This window comes from Nicotiana tabacum, chromosome 17, assembly GCF_000715075.1.
Source record: "Nicotiana tabacum cultivar K326 chromosome 17, ASM71507v2, whole genome shotgun sequence".
In the NCBI taxonomy this organism is placed as follows: domain Eukaryota; kingdom Viridiplantae; phylum Streptophyta; class Magnoliopsida; order Solanales; family Solanaceae; genus Nicotiana; species Nicotiana tabacum.
The window spans coordinates 68434060-68449107 of NC_134096.1; the positions used below are offsets into that span (position 1 = coordinate 68434060).

At 36.3% G+C, this 15048-nt stretch overlaps 1 protein-coding gene across 1 annotated transcript; it reads right to left on the reverse strand.

The window, feature by feature from the left end:
- Nucleotides 1-1520: 1520 nt before the first annotated feature.
- On the reverse strand, nucleotides 1521-3512 carry LOC107821166 (uncharacterized). Its single transcript, XM_016647613.2, has 3 exons — nucleotides 3354-3512; nucleotides 2615-2803; nucleotides 1521-2303 (listed from the first exon to the last, which is right to left on the reverse strand). The coding sequence occupies exons 2-3, from the start codon at nucleotides 2777-2779 to the stop codon at nucleotides 1698-1700; spliced, it is 771 nt and encodes a 256-aa protein (XP_016503099.1). The 5' UTR covers nucleotides 2780-2803; nucleotides 3354-3512; the 3' UTR covers nucleotides 1521-1697.
- Between the last annotated feature and the right edge of the window lie 11536 nt (nucleotides 3513-15048).

The following is a 15048-nucleotide window of genomic DNA, read 5'->3' on the forward strand; positions in this document are numbered from 1 at the left end:
TTACACAGGCGCGGCGCTAGTGTAGTTTTCTTAGAGTCTGGCTTTTTGCTTCGATTTTGACATCCAGACTTGGTCTTCGACCCCCGAACGCGATCCCGGCTTAATCCCTTGGACTTTTACTCAGATTTCAAAGCTCCAAATCACTCGAATTAGCTCCATAACATTTACATAGCTCGGAATTCTCCTACAAGGCATAAAATACACAATTAGTGCAAAATACTAGCGATTAAAGCTCAAACTCACTTAAAGTGCAGTAAATTGGAGTGCAATAAGCGACTAAAATACGAGATTATAGCTTGCCATCATTTATGTGAACCTATTTCCTTTTTGGCATGTTAAAAAAAGAATGACCCCTTTCTAAATTTAGAAATAATTAGCTTAAACTTCCAATTCTACCCTTAATGAGAAGCTTTTATAATCACACAAATATGCTTGGCCCTTTATTTTACTTGTTTAGGACCACAAATTTAAAAAGTCTTTATTTTTTCTTAAATTTCGTGCCTAATCAAACAATTTCACAAACGGAGGGAGTAACTTTTATTCTCGGTAAGTCATTGACTTTCTAGCCCCAAAGTTTGATTTGACGGACGTAGCTACATTATGGCTTCTATTGTAATTCATTATGTAACGGAAGATCATTAAAAACTATCTCCTACGTTCACTTTTAATTGTCCATTTTTTACTTTGCACTCCTTTTAGTAGTTAATAATGATGTTCACTTTTGATTTTGCACTCCTTTTACTCCATCCGTTTCAATTTAGATAAGGTAATTTTACTTGACATGAAGTTTAAGAAAAAAAAAAAGAATTTTAAAAATTATGGTCTTAAAAGTTTAAGGGGTAAAGCTTTGTGGGCCCATAACATTTGTGTGGTTATAAAAATTTCTTATTAAGGGTAAATTGGGTAAAATGAAGAGTTTAAAATTGAATTATATTTTAAATTTAGAAATGCGTCATTTATTTTGGAACAAACTAAAAAGTAAAGTACCTCATCTAATTTGACACAGAAGGAATAATAGTTAATAATAATTTGGAGAATGAATAGTTAATAATAAGGATAAAACAGAAAAAAAAAATTGTCTTTTTTTTTATTTAGTATAGCGGACAAGTAAAAGTTAACGGAATATTAATTGACATCTACAATTATTATTTAGCACCCGAATTTGCCACGTGGCTCATTTTAATCCCATCCCCTTTTGTCACTGGACCCTACAATTAGTATCGCTTAGCACCTGAATTTGCTAGGTGGCTCATTTTAAACCCATTTCTTCTTCACTGGACCCCTTCCGTGTGCTTTTTTACCCACCCGCCCCACCCTTTTCCCCCAACTTCTTCTCTCCACTTGAAATGGGGTTGACTGGCAGCAATTCTCTTCGTTTCTGCCTCTTTTCGTTCTTCATTTTCCCCACAATTTGTAATTTAAAATTTTTGTTGTCATTTTTGCTTTTCAAGGTTTTGCAACAGTTGGTTAGAGTAGCTAATAATTTTCATGTCATCTCTGTAAGGGGGAAAAGAGGAACGCAAAAGGAATTGCAGTAACAATTGGAAAGAAGAAGAGCACGGAAGTAAACAACTTGCACATGAACTGCAAATTGGAACAAAACTAAAACAGAATATATAGATCTGGATAGAAAGCAGAGGTTGGTGAACATTCTCATCGTCTTTGCCACCTACGTTGAAATTGCCAGCGTCCGACTGTTAATTAACGCCACCAGAACAACGATTTCGTTCAAGCTCCTTCTCAATCTCATCCACGATTGGTCCAAGCACACTGACAAAATCTTCATCCAACACATTAAACCAGCCAACGACACTAGCTTGATTTATGATTTTATCTAAGCACAACAGATATACTGTATCATACATGTGTCTATCATCCTTGAAGGAACCCAAGAGCCACGTTTCCTCCAATTCTTGGAACAGTCCACTTTGAAATGCAGCAGCGTCTGCTTCCTTTATCGTCTTAAAAAATGCACAATGCCTTGATATAGCTCCTCTAACATTGTCTTTTCCTCCTTCAAGAACTGCACGGAAGACGAGCCTAGCCATATTCTCAACTGCGATATCTCCTAGTAAAGCGAGGAATAAAGACATGTTATCTAGTTGTAGATGTGCCTGTATAGCTTTATAGCCCAACCGTTCATTATATCTATGCTCCTTAATTTCTTGCACCCTTAACACTCGCTTTACAGACTTGCAACATTCTTTAGCTGTTGCAAGTCTGCCCTCTGTGAAATTCCAGATTTTCGGCAGACTACCCATGAGTTTTACAGCTATTCCCTCTTGCGGTTTGTCTTTAAGAAGCTGCAAAGACAGAATTACTTTATATAAGAAACAGGACAATAGTTTTTGTTGATATGATCAGTAGTTCCTTTTGTGGTGCTACATCTCCAAAGATAATAGTTCATACAGGTTTGGTCCTGCTATCCACAAGAATTCTCTAATCTTAGGTCAATAAGCTTGTGTAATTTTCAATTAACTTCTTTTTTATGACGATTATTTCTAAGAAAAGCTTCTTGTGTAATCTTTTCTAAATATGCATATTATGATCTTCCTTAAATAAATAAAAGTGAGGAAGCATGCAGTGAATTGGACGAAAAAGCTAGAATGCCTACTTCTACGAAGTATTTTTCATACTCCGCAATCTTTTCAGCATTGTCCTTATATTGCTTTTCATAGACATTGATCAAATCTCGGTGTGCTTGTTCCTCCTCCTCAAGCTCCTTTATAAGGTTTGCTTGTTGGATATTTTCGCTTTTTAGCCGATCTTCTTCTTCCATCAGTTGATATTCGTGACCAGATATCTGCACATAAAGGAAAATCGAAAAGAGACTAAATTACACAAAAATTATCCTACCATGTGAAAGCTGGCGTTTAAAAACCCTAATCGGCAGACAAATCCAAACTTGGAATTACAAATGCAAGAAAGGAGGTCATTCGAGTTAACTGGAATGAAGGGTATTTCCACCCGAAACTGTTGTTGTTCAGACGCAGATAAATTAATATATAACAAATCTCAAAAACAGAGGCAGTTACAAGATAGATGCATAGCCAGCAAGCAGTAGTGTTAATTTTTACTAAATTTATTTATACTAAAAAGAGAAAACAAATCTCTGAAATTATGAAGTTTCGAACATCACACTGCAATAGAATCAAATGTAAATCAAAGTCTAAGCAATCTACAGTCAAATGTTGTCCAATCCAAAAACTCATAGCGATAATAAGCTTTCGAATCGAAGCAAAGTATGAAGGGACAGGACAAAGGCTACTACTTGACAGTATAGCTGCGCTACCATCCACCAATTGATAAAAACAAAAGTAAACTATAAAGTAAAGGAACAGAGAGGAACTTACAGAGAGAAAATGAAGGAGAGGAAAAGGAAAGGAGAGGAGAAGCGGAGTAGACAAACGAAGAAAGGAGGAGAAGACGTATGTTTTAGGGTTTTTACGACAAAATGTCCTTAATGTATAGAGTTTGGTCAATTTTGGTCCTTCATATATACACTTCACCGAAATAGTCCTTAAAGATCACTTTTTGTGTACATTAAGGACCATTCCGGCGAAATGTATATATCAAGGATCAAAATTAACCAAACCCCGTACAACTTTTGTTATTTTCTTGTTTTTCGAGGATAATGTTGGGATTGAGAAAACTTATAAAGGATATGAACTCAAAGCAAAATAACTATTAAACCAAAAAGTCATTTTCTAGGTTAGTCAACTTGTGGCTTTTGTTTTTTTAAGCACTTTTAAACTTGTTTTAAATAATTTTTTAATTTGCCAAACACTTTAAAAAGCTAAAAGTACTTAAAAGTTACTCCCTCTATTTTAATTTAGACGACACACTTTCGTTATTAGTTCGTTCAAAAAAGACAAAATGGCCTCCGATCCATCTAAACTTGCACCAAATTGTCAACCCGGTAAATGAACTTAAAAGTTTTTCATTTGAACACTTCAACTTAATCATTTTCACATTAATAAACCACTTTGACCATTGACCATGCTTATGTGACGATGACATAGCTGATGTGGTCGAGCTACGTGCAAATCACGCTGGTAAGGCGCGTAACTATGCTAGTTTTCTTTTTAAAAATAAAAAATAAAACTATAAACAATAAAGAAACAAAGGAAATGTAAAACCAGACACTTTCTTTCCCTACCCCTTCGCTAATTCCTCCCCCCTCCCCCCCCCCCCCCCCAATTTCTTCCCCTTTTTTCTGTTCCTTTTGTTCCTTTCCCCATTAACGTCGTTTCCTCCACCTCCCCTAATTCCCCTTTAATTTCTCTTCTTCTTCTTTTTCACGATTAATTTTTTTTTTCTTATGATGAAAATTTTGTGCAACTTTTTGATTTTTGAGGGATTGTAATTTTGATTGGTCTTAGTAGTTAAAGATGAAAAAGTGATGATTATCAAAGGTGATTTTTGATGAGGTTACTAGTGGATTTTTTCGGGGCGAATTGATTGTGCCTCTCTTAGTTGCAGATTTGGATGTTGGGGTTTTGAGAGTTGAATTCTATCAAAATTTCCATATATCTTATGAAACTCCCCAATTTCTTTCGCCCCCCACGATCCTAGCAGGTATAGCGAATAGGAATAGAAAGAAAAAAAAGTTAAAATATTAAGAAATTGGTATTTTTTTTTTAATTGATTTGGACGTCTTAGAATGAAGAAGGATGGAGTTCATAGTTGATTTGAGGGGATTTTAGAGTAGATGAGGATGATGTCGATGGTGGATGAAACATATGGTGATGGTGGGGCTGCCATGGTGTAGAAGAACAAAAAGTTTTTTAAATTTTTTTAATAAATTGGTGAAAAATAACCAGGACCTGTAAATTACACTTGTCAAACAATAATAGGTTAAGAATATGACGTGTCAACTGTGTCATAGCGATTGAGGAACACCCTCAACTGGAGGTGTTTATTAGTACTCATTCGTCAAGTATAAGTATTCAAATGGAAAACTTCTAAGTTCATTTACCGGGTTAGCAATTGGGTACAAGTTTAGGTGGCCCAGAGGCTATTTTGCCTTCCAAAAAAGAATGACATAATTTTACAATTGGAAATAATTCAACTTTAAACTGTTCATTTTATCCTTAATGAAAATCTTTTATAACCACATAAATGCCATGGCCCCACAAAGCTTTTATGACCATAAATTTCAAAAGTCTTCTTTTTTCTTTAAATTCTGTGTCGAGTCAAACTAACTCATCTAAATTGAAACGGAGGGAGTAGTTAGCTAATCCAAAATGGAGTAAAAAGCCTATACCAATTTAAGACTCAAATGACTCAGATGTCAGACTAGTCTTAGAGTCTGTTTGGCCAAGTTGCCGGGAGGTCAAATTTTTTTTTTGGGCCAAAAAAGTACTTATTTGGAAATATGAAGTATTTGACCAAAACAGAGAAGTACTTTTGAGCATCAACAGAAGCAGTTTTTCTACTTTCGGAAAGAAGCTACAAATTCTAGTTTATTCCAAAAAGCAGAAGCAAAGCAGAAAATTAATTTTTCAAGACAAAAATATCCTTACCAAAATATTATATTTTATAAATTATTTCTTATTAATTTAACCTTTACTTTTTTATCTTTACCATCATTTCCTTCTCTCTCTTTTTTTTCCATATCTTTATTCTTCTTTCTATTTGGAATAATATCTACTATAAATATATCTCTTCTTCCTCTTCCATCGTTTCTTCTTTTCTTCGTCTCTTATTACTCTTTGGAATCACAAGGCTAATCACCAGATTCAAACACTTTCTTCATAAGGTATGGATTTTTTTTCTTTTGTAGTATACCAATATTATACGATCTCCACTTTGTAGTTTTATGCATTTTGTTTTTGCCTGCATGCATATAATATAGTTGTAACGATCCGGCCGGTCGTCTTGTATATTATAGGCCGTTCTCCTATTTATTAACTTTTCTATGTTCATTTGTGGTTATATGACTTTTCTATGTTCATTTGTCGGGTTGGTTGGATTGGTTTCGAAAAAGTTTCGGAGTGAATTGGAACAATTAGTCCCAAAGTTAGAAGTTTAAGTTGAAAGAGTTGGTCGGAGTTAGACTTTTGTGTCGACGATTCCGGAATGGAGTTTTGATACATTTGACACATTTGGATACATTTGGACTGTAATAATTGGATGATTATGTTTCTTTTTATTTTATCTATCTTTTGTTAGTTATTGCTTTCATTAGCTTCTTCAATTGTTTACTTTGATTTTTGTTTTGTTAGTAGCTTCTTTTTATGTTAGTAGTTTTCATATTCTTCGTAGTAGTATGGATAATAAGTCTTTGGTTTTCTTAATGTCACGGCTCTTTCCAAAAGTAATCTTTTGTGTGAACCAGATGGCTCTTTCCGAGGATGGATGGTGTGATAACTTTCTTAAGGGAATGAGTCCGTTTTTGTATTTAGGTAATAATAATAGTAGTAGTAATGAATAAAAGACCTAATCAAGTCATTCTCTAAAAAGAGTTATTCATGCTTCATTTGGCACCAACACACTTAACTGCATGCTTATGGTTTGGAACAAGGTTTTTGAAAGGAAATAGCTCTAGTTAATGACTTTGAGACTCTTGAATTGACTTTGATAATCATTGAGTGGTCAATTGGACCATAGTGGTCTCTAACTTGATTGTGATTGTTGTAGGCTTTAGATTCTATCCTCTTTTACGGTCTAGTTACATGATGGGTGAGGTAATTTTTGTTGCTAGTCCAAGTATTTGTGCGAATGGTCTAGAACTTGCCCCAAATATGCTTCAAGGCGAAATCCTAAGTTTGCTTAGTTTGGAAGATGATTGTAGGCTTTACTTAATCCGTTTGAGCTTTCTTTTACCAATCAATATTTGTTATCCCTAGTCAACCCCCTTTGAGTCTTTAGCCTTTCTTAATTGGTAACCATGCTGCAAGTCTTTACCCGTTCTATTATAATAAGTGACTTAAGGCATAAGTTTGGGGGGGAGGGAGGGGGGAGAGTTGAGGAATTTGAAAGAGGTATCAAGGCACCAAAAAGAGAAAAGAAGCGATCTCTATGAAAAGAGAAGGCAGGAAAAGAAAAAAACAAAAAGAAAATGCCAAAAAGAGAATAAAACGAAGGTTGATGAAATAAAAAAGAGACAACTATCTCTAGTATGAGCATCAAGGGCGAAAAAAAATGAAATGAACAAGAAAGAGATGTCAAGTCTCTCTAATCCCAAAGAAAAAGGAAATGCCTCTAAGAGTTGGTAAATGTGAGCTAAGGAATGAAAATGTGGAGTGCTTAAGGAAGGGTGTAACCACTTATCCCATATGGTATCCCACCTCAATCCAAAAGCCTTCATTACAACCCGAAAGAAGTCCTACTTGATTTTGAACCGAGTAAGCTTACATTAGTGGTGATCTACATAAGGGGCAAGCCTATAGTACTTGAAGCCTTACTTGTGATATTCTTTTGTGAGAGAAGAGTGAACATCTCATTGATCTAAAAAAATAAAAATTGAGTGATAACTCTTGAAGTGAGCTTGGCAAATGGAAGGTAGATGAGGAAGAGTTTGGAGTCTACCATGATCTACATAATAGAGCAAGAGTCCTTGATGAGTGAAGTCGATTCTTGAAGCTCAAGTGTCACATTAGAGCTATATGTGCATAATATGTGATTAGTCACCTTGTTGAAAATGCATGAGCATTGTGGGTAATTGTTGGTCCCAACTGAGTATGAATGACTTATAATTGAATCTTTGAAATGACCTTTCACTTTGAGGAGGTTGGAACTAATCTATTTTCTTGAGGACAAGCAAAGACTAAGTTTGGGGGAGTTGATAAATGTGGATTTTAACCACTCATCAGTACCTTCTTGCTTTAGTTTTAATCTAAAAGTGTTGATTTTTGTTCCCAAAACTAATGAAACTGTGCAAATTGCAGAAATGTTGGAGAATTGGACCTCAACGAAGAAATCTAACTCAAAAAAGGAGTTTTCCGGCTCATAAAGCAAGGAGTGCAACAGGCCAAAAGTGCGGTGCGCAGAAGGAATTCCTTGGAGGTGTACCTGGTGATGGAGTTGATTGACCCTTTCTATATCAAAGAGAGGAAGACATTTTAATGAGAAGTTACGAAAATATGTAATTGTTGTGCAGCAGAAGAAGAGTAGAAAGGATTATATCTTTAATATCTTTTGTTAGTTATTTGTAGCACTTCTTTTTTGGTGAACTAGTTACGTGAAACACTCTTAAGGCACATTATTTGTGTCTTTCTTTTGCTACAAACTTGTGTTCATATTATGTTTTGGTTAGTGCTAGAAATACATAAATTCTGTTATGTCTGTTGGATTTATAGAAGAGAATGCGTTCTATGTATCCATAAGTCTTATGGTTATTTTGAAGCTCGGCTGAGTTCAAAAGAACATATGAAAACTCAAACCATCAAAATTTAAGAAGCCAAGAAAATTGTCGTTGGTAGCAGATGGTAGTATCCTTAATTACTGTAACAAGAAAAAGAGTCCCTTTCGCCTCATTGTTTAAGTTAGATCCATTTTCTTGTTGGGTGGGTTAGATGAGTACTTGGTTGTGTGTTAAATGGGTTTTATATTAAAAATAGATTTTTAATATGATATTATATTAAATATGTATTTTATTTTCCGAGTCAAAAGGGAATTGTTGAGTGATATTTTTGTCCTAAATAAAACAAAAGTGACTTTGATAGGATATCCTCATAACTTGGGTGACCATCCAAGGAATTGTTTCGACAAAAACACAGTCATTACTGATCTAGCAGAAAGAAGGGAAACAAGAACACAAATATTTTGCTCTCACAATGTGATGCTACATCGCCTCAACGGCTTCTACCACCTGTGGCTGGCGCTTAGGTCGACCACATCGTCTTACATCTTTACTTAACAAAAGCTTCAAAGCTTTTTCCAGGGTAATGTCTTTGGGATTCAAGTTCTGTGACCAAAATCAGTACTGGCAACATTAGTATCCATTTAGAACCTCCAAACAAAATAAAAAAGGATAGAAAGTAAGCAAATTATTGAAATCTATCAGCTATCCTCCCACATCCCAGCACCAAGAACTTCTCATGGAAAAAAGAAAGAAGCAGTAAATTATAACGTTAACCTACTTCAAAGTCAATCAAGTAGTCATTGATCTAGTTGAACTTTGTACAGGTTTTATTCACTTCTAAATTATTCCCAAAAGAAAAAGGGACACTTTATGAAACATGTATTGTATGATAATTAGCAATAACTAACATTTAAAACAACTTTCATTGATAATCATTGATATGGAGTTAGCAGTAGTTGCAGAAATATTTGTAATCAGTAATCAGCAAAAGCGGCAGTTTCTTTAACAGAATAGATATATAAAACTGAACCTTAAAATGAATTTCCTTTCAATACAACTATGTTGAGTGATAAGAGATGCGAGGACAAAGTTCCAAATTAACACTTGGAACAAAAACCTAATGAAAGATACTAGCAGAAAGGTTTGCGAAAAATGTTGTTTTTTCAGTTAGGCAGGTTCTGCTCTAATAAAAACTACTTTACCAACTATTGTTTCTCAAATACAAGTAGTGGATATTGTGAGGCCATACAACAACACCAGAGCAGTCTTAAGACTGATATACAGGAATACCAAGTCATACTAATAAATGCTTGTGCTCCCAGTCTTTAAATTGCGGTCATTCCTAATAGGCAATTATGAACAGGCAATTAATTCCCTAAAAAGATTAAGCACAAAGTTATCAGATATTCTGATGACTGAAAAGAAAGAAACTTTGATACCGGAATTCTAGACAGAAGGGAGACACTTCTACAAAATCTACTACTCACTAGATTAAGCACAAAGTTATAGAAGTCTAATGATTATGAATTGGGAGAAAATGCTTAAAGTATTCCCCCGTGATAGATGCTTTTTCCTGCTTTAGTCTCAAGCATCATCAATTTATACCAGTAAAGCGACATTTTGAAAACTGGAGAGCTAGACAACACAAACTTCACTTTTTCATCCATCAAGATTGCAGGAGACCTATGATGCTGTAATTGTGCCATCACTTTTTATCATAGCATTATTGATTCCACTAAAATTTTCTCTGATAAATACCTTATAATTACAGTTAACAGGGGTAAAGCACCAATCTTTGTTTATTCAGCAGCAAGCTAGCATATCAAAACAAGGTGAGTGAACCAAACCTTGGGTACTGGAGCAATTGTTCGCCTATGTCTGATTGTAAATCCAAACTTTGCAAGCTTTAAAATGACAGGCTGGTCATCATCTGGATGGTTTCCCTATAAACAAGACCCATTCATCATTTGTATGCATACTGATAACAAGTGGTAGAGAAATCTAAAACTGAAGACAGAAATAATTTTTTAAAAAAGGGAGTACACATTCAAACATACCAATGTTACAGGGTAACACAGCAACTCCAGGGCATCTTCCAAGGTAACAGAAGTGATATCCTTCACCTAGATCATGAAAAATGCATTTACATCACTGCCGATCTAGAAAAATAAACTTGTCTCTTTTATCTAAACAAGGAAGGAAATAAGAGCAGTGATCAATAAAAAATTATACTCCAGGTGCAATTATATCAAATAAAGGTAATTCAGTTCACCTCTACTCATCAGTAGGGGAAAAAAAGGCTCCACTCAACGACTTTGGAACAATTGCTTTTTTTATTATTGTAGTATAAACATGGAAAAATAGTATTTATACATGTGAAAGAACCAAGTTCCATAAAGTGCATGTCAAAATACCTGTGAAAGAGAAGCCCGCTTGGGAACGTATCCTTTCTTGTCTTCTCCAAGCTGAACATAGTATCCATATGGTCCATTCTTCAGAAGAACCTAAGGAGAAAGGGCATAAAGGTCTTTACATCTCTGAGAACAAACAATTAACTGAAAGTAAAAATCAACTAGTATAACCAGTATTTTGGTCAAAAAATCAACTAGTATAACCAATCCACTGATATATATATAGGCTTGAAGTGGTAACCTTCTCATTTGAAGATGGATGGACACCCAGCAACTTTGGCGGCTCTACATTTCTTTTAGTGTCTTCAGAGGTGATGTCTTCATCCTCTTCACCTTATAATGTCTTGGCAATATATCTAAGGATGAGTGTCAAAGCGACATCAGCAAATAACTTGAAAACGATATTGAAAGAGAAGGAGAAAAGTATACAACTATATTTCTCTTCATTGTTCTGCACTATCAAGATAATAAACAAATTCATCATACTGCTAAGAGATTCATAAGTTCACGTGCTTATAACTTACAAGGTGTGATAACTGAAATAAAGATTTAATGCTGGAAATGAACGAACTTTAAGCTTAAGCTAAGGAATACATGCCCGGTACGGTTGAAGTAGCAACTCAAAGTGCAAAGGATATAGAAGTTAGAACCAGAAAAAAGGGAAGAGGGGACTCTTATTTTCCAATTGCTTTGCATGTGATAACAATAAACCTTTACCTTATCGGAAAAAAGGGATAACAGTACAATCTTTAAGGAAGTTCACTGAGACTTAAGGTTTAGAAGGAACCTTCATAATTGGGAGGTAGAGTAATTTCAAAGTCTGGTTGAATTAGTCTATAAAGAAAGTTCTTCACATGACAGCCAAGCTTACTGGGAGTCAACGAGTAGTGGGCTTGTTTTCAGTAATGTCCTATTGTAATAAGCTCGGGATACAAGGGGTATCAACCTTTCCACGTCTATCAATTTGGATTCCAAGGTGTTAGGATCAAATGCTTACCATCATGCCAACAACTATAGCTCATAGCAAGGTCGCAACTTTATTTCTTAACCAAGCCCACCAAGCAAGCGCCATGTTCGACCATGACTCCGACCCGGGCTACCCTAGCCCTCTTGTGGGCCTTGCCATAGGCAGGATGTTGGCATTACCCAACAATCCCCCTCCCAATACCTGCCTCATGAAGCATGTTGCTCTTGGGAATCGAACCCATGACCTTGGCTCTGATACCACTTATTATGATCAAACGCTTACCATTATGCCAAAAGCTATAGCTGATAGTAAGGGCGCAATTTTATTTCTTAATCAAGATCACCAAGCAAGCGCCATATTCGACCATGACTCTGACCCGGGCTACCCTAGCCATCTCGTGGGCCTTGCCATAGGCAGAATGTTGGCGTTACCCAACACAAGGGCACCAAGAAGATTGTGTTTGTTCGCTTCGTTGGTAGCAAGGAATACAAAGGGCATGGGATGTTGCTCCATTAGCACTCATGTAGATAGTATGGAAAGAGAGGAATAGCAAAGCTTTTGAAGGGACAAAGAATGACCGTACATTTGCGGAATAATTTCTTGTCCCTTATTTCTTTTTTGTGCACCTATGAGATTCTAATTTCTAAAGATCAGGTGTCTATCAAGAGAATCAAATCTCTTTGGTTCCGAAGAGATCATTCCAGAGGACTAAGTACTCATTATTTCAGAGGTGTTGCACTCCCTTGAAATGAGTGTATGTACATCACACCTCCTATGTTTGTTGCCAAAGCTCCGAGTGAACCCGAAATAGGCCATGGACTTGGATCTACCAAATGATAAGAATGCCACTGAGATTCAATCATAAACCACTTTGCCTCGGTTCTATGTAAACCCCCCTCCACCCTACCCCTAAAGTAGTAAAGTAAAGAAGGGCTCTTTGGACTATGATACTCTGATTTTCTTTCTATCTGACAGTACAAACAATGAAATAGGAAGGGATGTTTTTTCATTATAGCAGTTTGACTCTGATATAGATTCTTGCTGACTCACTGTGCAATTTTGCATCTAATCCTAATCTAACAGCAGAAGATTCCAAATACTTGCTTTAACAAGCGAGAAATATCTAAACTTTTTGAGACCTGCAACCCATGTAAAGCATGTAAATGGTAAATCAAAACTATCATTTATGTAAATGCAAGAATAAATTCCACACCAACATCAGTGGTATAAGGAGAAGATGAAATGACGGTATTTAAAAGATCCAAAATCTATGGTAGCTCATTACTCACTTGCATTTTGGGTGTTGGCCACAACCTATAAAATAGCTTGCACCAAACCTCCTCACTTTGAAGATTAAAGTTCCCTGAAGACAGCTTGATCATGTCCTACTTTCATCAGGAAGAGATGCAAACAGAAAATCACCAAACGTTTTCTCCAACATCTTCTCCACCTGATGAATGTGCACATTACCAGTATGTTCACAATACCTACTAAATCTAGTCCAGTAATCTCTCTTGTGAGAAGACACAGGAGAAAATATGTTATTGATATTGGATAATAAATACAATACAAGAGATCCCTATTTATAGCTATACACTACAAGGAGATATTACTCCTCTTCTAATGTGGGACAAGACTACACTATATATATCTATAAACTAATACTCCCTCTCAAGCAGGTGCATACACATTATATGTACCGAGCTTGTTACACATGTAGCTAATACGAGAACTAGTAAGAGACTTAGTGAAAATATATGCTAGTTGATCATTCGACTTTACAAACTTGGTAACAATATCTCCTGAAAGTATTTTTTTCTCTGAAAAAGTGACAGTCGATCTCAATGTGTTTAGTCCTCTCATGGAATACCAGATTTGACGCAATATGAAAACCAGTTTGGTTATCACACACTAGTTTCATCTTACTAATTTCTCCGAACTTTAACTCTTTGAGCAACTGCTTGACCCAAACTAACTCATACGTCGCTATAGCCATAGCTCGATATTAGGCTTCGACGCTAGATCGAGCAACTACATTCTGTTTCTTGCTCTTCCACCAGACCAAGTTACCTCCTACTAGAATACAATATCCAAGCGTAGAACGTCTATCAAATGGTGATCCTGCCCAATCAGCATCTATGTACCCAACAATCTGCTCGTGGCCTTGATCCTCGAATAGTAATCCTTTGCCTAGAGCTGACTTTATATACCGAAGAATGCGAACAACTGCATCCCAGTGACTATCACAGGGAGAATCCATAAACTGACTTACAACACTCACCGAAAAAGAAATGTCAGGTCTAGTCACTGTGAGGTAATTGAATTTGCCAACCAACCTCCTATATCCCGTAGGGTCTCTAAGAGGCTCCCCCTGTCCAAGTAGAAGCTTAGCATTCAGATCCATAGGAGAGTCAATAGGTCTGCAACTCATCATTCCAGTCCCCTGAAGAATGTCTAAGGCATACTTTCGCTGTGAAATAACAATACCTGAGCTAGACTGAGCGACCTCAATATCTAGCAAATACTTCAATCTGCCCAGATCCTTAGTCTGGAAGTGCTGAAAGAGATGTTGCTTCAGATTAGTAATACCATCCTGATCATTGCCAGTAATAACAATATCATCAACATAAACCACTAGATAAATACACAGATTAGGAGCAGAATGCCGATAAAACACAGAGTGATCAGCCTCACTACGAGTCATGCCGAACTCCTGAATAATTGTGCTGACTTAGCAAACCAAGCTCGAGGGGACTGTTTCAAACCATATAGTGACCTGCGCAATCTGCACACACAACCATTAAACTCCTCCTGAGCAACAAAACCAGGTGGTTGCTCCATATAAACTTCTTCCTCAAGATCACCGTGGAGAAAAATATTCTTAATGTCTAACTGATAAAGAGGCCAATGACGTACAATAACCATGGATAAAAAAAGATGAACAGATGCTACTTTAGCCACGGAAGAGAAAGTATCACTATAATCAAGCCCAAAAATCTGAGTATATCCTTTTGCAACAAGACGAGCCTTAAGCCGATCAACCTGGCCATCCGGCCCGATTTTGACTGCATAAACCCAACGACAACCAACAGTAGACTTACCTGCAGGAAGAGGAACAAGCTCCCAAGTGCCACTCACATGTAAAGCAGACATCTCGTCAATCATAGCATGTCGCCATCCTGGATGAGATAGTGCCTCACCTGTAGACTTAGGGATAGAAATAGTAGACAAAGAAGATATAAAAGCATAATGAGGTAACGATAGGTGATGATAACTTAAATCGACATAGTGGGGATTAAGATTAAGAGTGGATTGTACACCTTTGCGGAGTGCAATTGGTTGACTAACAGGAGACAAGTTCG